The 6,699-nt window shown below is 42.1% G+C and overlaps 1 protein-coding gene across 1 annotated transcript; it reads left to right on the top strand.

Moving 5' to 3' along the window:
• Window positions 1-3,160: 3,160 nt before the first annotated feature.
• On the top strand, window positions 3,161-5,925 carry Prat2 (Phosphoribosylamidotransferase 2). The gene is made up of 3 exons (XM_068287091.1): window positions 3,161-3,393; window positions 3,456-3,604; window positions 4,336-5,925. The coding sequence occupies exons 1-3, from the start codon at window positions 3,345-3,347 to the stop codon at window positions 5,761-5,763; spliced, it is 1,626 nt and encodes a 541-aa protein (XP_068143192.1). The 5' UTR covers window positions 3,161-3,344; the 3' UTR covers window positions 5,764-5,925.
• The last annotated feature ends 774 nt before the right edge of the window (window positions 5,926-6,699 follow it).

Raw genomic sequence — 6,699 nt, 5'->3', positions numbered from 1 at the left:
TGGGTCCCAACGGGGGAGTGGTCGTGTGTGTGGTTGGTTGAAACGTTTTTGGTTCAATAGATACACACATGCCCATGGACATGCACATGGTGGAAGAGATGGTGATGGAGATGGAGAAGGAGATGGAGATGGCGTTGGTCCAAGAGCCATTTGATGATTTTTGCGTCACCGTTGGTCAAAATCATTTCGAGCGCAAGCAACTGGAAACTGTATAAAAATAATGAAAAAAATACAAAAAAAAAAAAAAAGACAGAAGGACGAACTAGAATGTGTGAGTAGGAGAGAGAAAGAGAGATTGGTGGTGGTGGGAGGGGGGATGGGGCGCAGCGAGAGGGAGAGAAAAAAGCAACTTGAAATAAATGGTCAAAAGAAATAAACAGTCCCATAAAGAATAATCATTCAGAATTCTGCTGAATTATGCATGAGCCAGACAGACAAACAGACGGACAGACAGACAGACGAACAGACACAGAGACAGTCGGTCGTACGATCCTGAACCAGGAGTAGCAGCAACAACAGAAGCGGCAGCAACTGGACGCCACTCTAAGGCATCCAGCAGCTGCCCTGACTGGGCCATCAGCGGGGGTGGGTTGCGTCTCACTACCGTTCTACCGTTCTCTTCACATATGCGAAAAATCTCCTCCACCCGACCCACCCCACTCTGCCCTTCTCTTTGGCCAGCATCATTTTCCTCCTTTATTATCTTCTGTTTGCTTTGGCTGGATTTTTATCAGCCAGAGAGGCTTCTCTCTAAGCAGTTAGCAGTTTTTCTTCTTCATCTCCCGCGGAGCTAGCTGGCGCTTGCCAAAAGTCAACCAACATTCGCATAATTTTCGATAAAGCTTTTCTGCAAATGAAATTCAAGTGGTTACACATTTGGTCTGTCTCCCACCACCAACTCCTCCAACCACACACACACACACACACACACACTCATTCCATTCCCCATCTGTCGCCTCCTTAACTTATCTCAACTTCGACTATTTCAGCCAATTTTTGCCCTGGTAATTTTTCTGGCCGTCTCCATCTTTTCGACTCCACCTCTTCTTCCCTTGTCGAACGCTCATCCGTTATTTGCCACTGGTCAGAGAATGCTCATTCTTTTTCCACATTATATGGTCAGCACATCTCATTATCTGCTTTTTGTTTTTGTTTGTTTGCTTAGTGATTTTTCGTATCCCCCCCGGCCCCATGATTACTTTTGCCCTTTTGGTTTGCTTATTTATTGTTTGTCTTTGATAATAAAAGGTAATGTGAAATTGAAATTAATCTAACTAAATAGCTCTACAAAAGGCAACCTCCATCTCCTTTTGGGATTTTCCATTCAAGATGAATATTTAAAGGAAAGGTAAGAAGTAAAATTGTTTCACCATCGAATCCATCTGGAAGGGATCTCACAGAAAGCCTTTCAGCAAGCATCCCAATCAAGAAAGCTGCCGAGGGACACTAACAGAGGACAGACGATCCTGACAGTCAAAGTTGTTTTGACTAACTAAACTATTTCGATGTAATGAAATAACATCTTGATTGAATTGCCATCCAAATCTTGTTCGAGAAAAGGACTGCTTAGAGAGGTCTCAATTTTCAAGTACATATAAATCGTTTTCAATTACTTCAGCTGAAGTCTGTTGCAGCTCCTGGCAAACAACTTTTCCACAATATGCCACAGACCCTCGTTCCCTCGGTCCCTCGGTTTGTGATGTTGTTTATTTTGTAAACTATTGAACACGTTTAGTTAATGTGCTTCACATATAGTTTTTAGTGTTTTCCAATTTGATTTTCTTTTTATAAACAATTTATTGATTTAGTCTAGACAGATGAAACACGAATCCAACAGAAGCCGATCTTACACATTATCAATCATAACTGTGGCAATATTTTGACTGACTGCTCTATTTTCTACCTGTCTTGATTGCTCCATAAATATATACATATATGTAGGTATATAATGAGTCAAGTACAGACATAGATCGGCTGACTTATCAGCGTAATGGAGACGACTATCAGATAGACAACAACCGCAGCAAACGCTTATGATTGCGGTTGTGTTTATTGCATCAGATGATGATGATGATGATGAAGATGGGAATGTAAATTGAAATCGGAATTGGAATCAGCATCAAAATCAGTATCTCAGACTCAGTGTGAAATGAAATCGCTAATCAAATTTAGCTAGCCAAGTGACAGAAAAATGATTATTATTAAAAAAAAAAAAACATGTTTATAAAATTTGTTTGGTATTTTGCTAATAATAGATCAAGACGAAGAAAACAGTTTGAACTGTTTCTGTTTTCATTTTAGTTGTTTACATTGAACACTCAGTTTTGGAACAACCCTCGTTGCGGCTTCACTGGGGGGCAGTAATAATAATGATAATGCAGCCCCATTTAATTTGTGCAAAAGAAAAACATAATTTAATCTGTGATTGTAAAACAACAAAACCTTTTTTTTTCTAAAATGCGTCAATGAACGCATTTTCACATGATAAGAGGGACAACAACCAACCAACAACCAAAAGGCAACCATCTAGCCATTCAACCATCCAAGTGAATGCCTTTCTATTCGAATGGAAACTTTTCATCAGACTGATCAAGACGAAACTATAATTCGCCTCTCCTGTCACCAGGGGGCCGCAATCAGAAGTCAAATCGGTTTGATCTATGGTTTAGCATGTGCCAATCCGAGTTTTTGGGGGCTGCTCACACACACACAGAGAAATGGCTGATAACCTGATGGCCCACAGCGGCTTAGATGAAAGGCTTTCATCTCCATGACTTTGTCTTGGAACCAGACCAAATGCGGTCATTGAACAAATCACCTAAAATGATTAATCTCTGTCTTTTCCAATGATTTTTGAGAAACGTGAGCCTTCTGATTATTTATTTAGTGTTTTGTTTGGGTTTTGAACATATTTTTGAATTTATAGTGTGTGTTTGTTTCTGTTATTCGTTGCGGTTTTTATTTTCTTTACGTAGAATCTTCCGCTTGACTTTGTGTTGTTGCCAAATGCATCTGGGGGACTGATAAGCTGTTTCTACACATACAAACACACATATGTACATACACATATATACACCTACTGATTTGTGTAAATTGAGCTGATGTTCCGAGGTTTAATTAGCCGAGCTTGTAACATGAACAATCATAATTCCACTGGCATTCAATCAATGCAGACGTGAGAATCTCACTCGTCTACGTAGTGATCTCGTGCAGTAAAGTGTCTCAATTTGTTTATATTTATAAATAAATATCTATATATACACAACTATATATATATATAAACTACATATACTACGAATATTGCAATTACATAAACCCATCACAACTAATTCAGTTAATAATAAATGATGGAGCTCAATAATAAGGAAAATTTCAGTAATAAACTGAGAAATGGTAAGGATAACAAAGGAGAGTGAGGGAGAGTCGAGACTTATAGCCCTTTACATTCCATCTAGATGTGGAGGAGCAAGTGAAGCCGTCCTGTTCGAAAATATTTCCCGACAAAATTTACAAATCAGAGCAACCGAAAGGGGAAGACGCAACCGGTATGACCTGTGAGTGTGGAGTATTTGGAGCCATTGCTTGTGGTGATTACCCAACTCAGGTGAGCCAGAATATGGGGCAACATGAAGGCTAACTTAGCCATAAGCTAATCTTAAGTCATTTTGACTAATCATCTAGACACTCAGAAATTTGAATAGATCATTGCAAGTAATTGGGGATTATTCGACAAAACTGTTCGCATTTCAGTATGTAGTAAACCTTAGACAATTTGCTAGTAGTAATATTGATCACTCTAATCACTTGTGATCACTTAACCAAATATATTGATCAAATCTAATTACAAGTAGGTCAATAGTGAGCGATCCCCCTCTCGAATCGGCTGGAAATCTATATACATATGTACGTAGTATATATGTATCACGAGGCTATGGCCAACGCCTCGAGCTGACGACAATGACGTCAATCAGAATTGAATCCGGGCAATCGGATGGTTGTGGTTTTAATCAGTTAAATCGTCATGATTCTGCTTCTTTTCGATGATGTTGTTATTGTTTGTAATGAAATGGAAAATAACAGGAAAACATAATTTCGCTTCTTTGGGTTGACAACAACAACAACAACAACACATTATCAGGCATAATTGATAATAAGTATTCATTATGTTCAATAATCTCGTCTTGCCACCAAAACGAACAACACTAAACACATAATCATATGTAGCGTAGGAGGAATATTGGCTATCCCTTACTCTCCGACTGAGACATCATCTAGCATCTTAAGATACATTTTGCTATATAAGTAAATTTGTTAAATATATATTTTTGTTTTTAGCTTGATATCGCCCAGATGATATGCCTGGGCCTGGTGGCCTTGCAGCATCGTGGCCAGGAATCGGCTGGCATTGTGACCAGTATTGGTAAATCTTCAAAGAACTTCAGTGTGCACAAGGGCATGGGCATGATTAATAATCTCTTCAACGATGAGGCCATCCGTAAACTGAAGGGAAATCTGGGCATTGGTCACACCCGTTACTCCACTTCGGCTGCCTCTGAGGTGGTGAATTGTCAACCATTTGTGGTGCACACAGCTCACGGAGCCCTGGCCATAGCACACAATGGTGAGCTGGTGAACTGCGAGTCGCTGCGCCGCGAGGTACTTGAGCGAGGCGTCGGCTTGTCCACACACAGTGACAGCGAACTGATTGCCCAATCCCTGTGCTGTGCCCCCGAAGACGTATCCGAACACGATGGCCCCAACTGGCCGGCTCGTATTCGGCATTTCATGACATTGGCTCCCCTCTCGTATTCCCTGGTGGTCATGCACAAGGATAAGATCTACGCTGTACGCGATTCCTATGGCAATCGGCCACTTTGTCTGGGCAAGATTGTGCCCATGGATGCGGGCTATGCCAATATCGATGACCAATTGGCTGAGGGTTGGGTGGTCAGCAGTGAGAGTTGCGGCTTTCTATCGATCGGAGCCCGCTATGTCCGTGAAGTGGAGCCCGGCGAGATAATCGAGCTGTCCCGCAATGGTTATCGCACCGTGGATATTGTGGAGCGGCCCGACTACAAGCGCATGGCCTTCTGCATCTTCGAGTATGTATATTTTGCACGCAGCGACTCCATGTTCGAGGGCCAGATGGTCTATTCCGCCAGATTGCAGTGTGGCAGGCAATTGGCCAGGGAGTCGCCGCTAGAAGCCGATTTGGTTAGCTCGGTGCCCGAATCGGGGACAGCTGCCGCCCATGGCTACGCCAGAGAGTCGGGTCTACCGTTTGGCGAAGTCCTCTGCAAGAATCGCTATGTGGGACGCACATTCATTCAGCCCTCAAATCGACTGCGACAATTGGGAGTGGCAAAGAAATTTGGTGCCTTGGCCCAAAATGTCGAAGGCAAACGAATTGTCCTTATCGATGACTCGATTGTGCGAGGCAACACAATTGGTCCGATTATCAAGCTATTGCGAGATGCCGGAGCCATTGAGGTTCACATACGCATAGCCAGTCCTCCACTTCAATATCCCTGCTACATGGGCATCAATATACCGACGCGAGAGGAACTGATTGCCAACAAACTGAATGCTGAGCAGCTGGCCGAGCATGTGGGAGCCGATAGTTTGGCCTATCTCAGTGTCGAGGGACTGATAAAGGCTGTCCAAATGAACAAGGCCCATGTCAATCCCATAAAGGCTGGCTATTGCACAGCTTGTCTAACGGGAGAGTATCCGGGCGGATTGCCTGAAGAGCTTAGCTGGTAGCCACCATCATATCCCATCCTCTCCCCATTACGTTTTTTTTTTTCGTTAGCCTTTAATTAGTTTTTTTAAGTTGAATCGTGTGTTTGTGTATATAAAATGTATATTATCAATTATATATTATACCAGCTAAATGTTATGGCATATAAAAAAAAAAAGAAATCATCTTGGCAACACGTATTCTATATGCAAATGGCGAGATCCAAACACTCCCATCGCATGGCCTGATTATAATCAAAACTGTCTAATGCCATAACTTCAATTCATTTCAATTTATATCTCTGAAACTCTGAGGCAACGACATCGGCAACGAGAATGGGAATGTGGGCAATGTTGAGAGCTTTCTCCCAGTTCCGGATATAGCCGTCATATCATACAATATGGTAATCGTGTTTGCTTCATTCTGTTCTTTTTTCTTTTCCTTTTTTGTTCGCCTTGTCTCTTTCCGGTTGCTGACTGCTTCAGCTCCTTCTCCCGCGGGGCGTTGCAATGTCTAAAGTGGGGCGTTTAGGGCGTTTAATCCTGCGGAAGATGTCCTTGCGGTTGTTCCCTCATCCTCATCCCCTCCACACCTCTCACCCACTCTCTCTTTCTCGCTCACTCTAGTGTATATATTTTTTATGAGTCTCGCTTGGATACTGAAGTCAACAATGTCATCATTATTCTTGAATATTGTGTTGTATTTTCGCAAACAATTTCGCTAAGCTGTGCAGCATTGCCATCAAGTGTAAGGGTGGGGAGCGAGTGGGTAGGATTGGTGGGCTGGGGCACTGGGTAAGGACACCAGAAGAAGAAAATAATATGCGCTGTCATTGTAACTCGCTTGATTAATTCCTGTTTAGGGTAAACCAAGTTAAACTCAAGGTATACCCAATTCTTTTTCAGCTTTGCGACAATTCCATTTCCAAACTCAAACATTCAGCGGAAAAGATTAGTAGG

Source organism: Drosophila tropicalis, unplaced genomic scaffold (genome assembly GCF_018151085.1).
Source record: "Drosophila tropicalis isolate 14030-0801.00 unplaced genomic scaffold, ASM1815108v1 contig_115, whole genome shotgun sequence".
Taxonomy (NCBI): Eukaryota; Metazoa; Arthropoda; class Insecta; order Diptera; family Drosophilidae; genus Drosophila; species Drosophila tropicalis.
Note: the sequence above shows the minus strand (reverse complement) of the source record. Positions and strands in the feature narration are given on the sequence as shown.

Coding starts and splice junctions, on each gene's coding strand:
- Prat2 (XM_068287091.1), top strand. CDS start 3,345: ATGATGGAGCTCAATAATAAGGAAAATTTCAGTAATAAACTGAGAAAT. Junction 3,394..3,455: donor CAGTAATAAACTGAGAAATG/GTAAGGATAACA, acceptor CATTCCATCTAG/ATGTGGAGGAGCAAGTGAAG. Junction 3,605..4,335: donor GTGGTGATTACCCAACTCAG/GTGAGCCAGAAT, acceptor TTTTGTTTTTAG/CTTGATATCGCCCAGATGAT.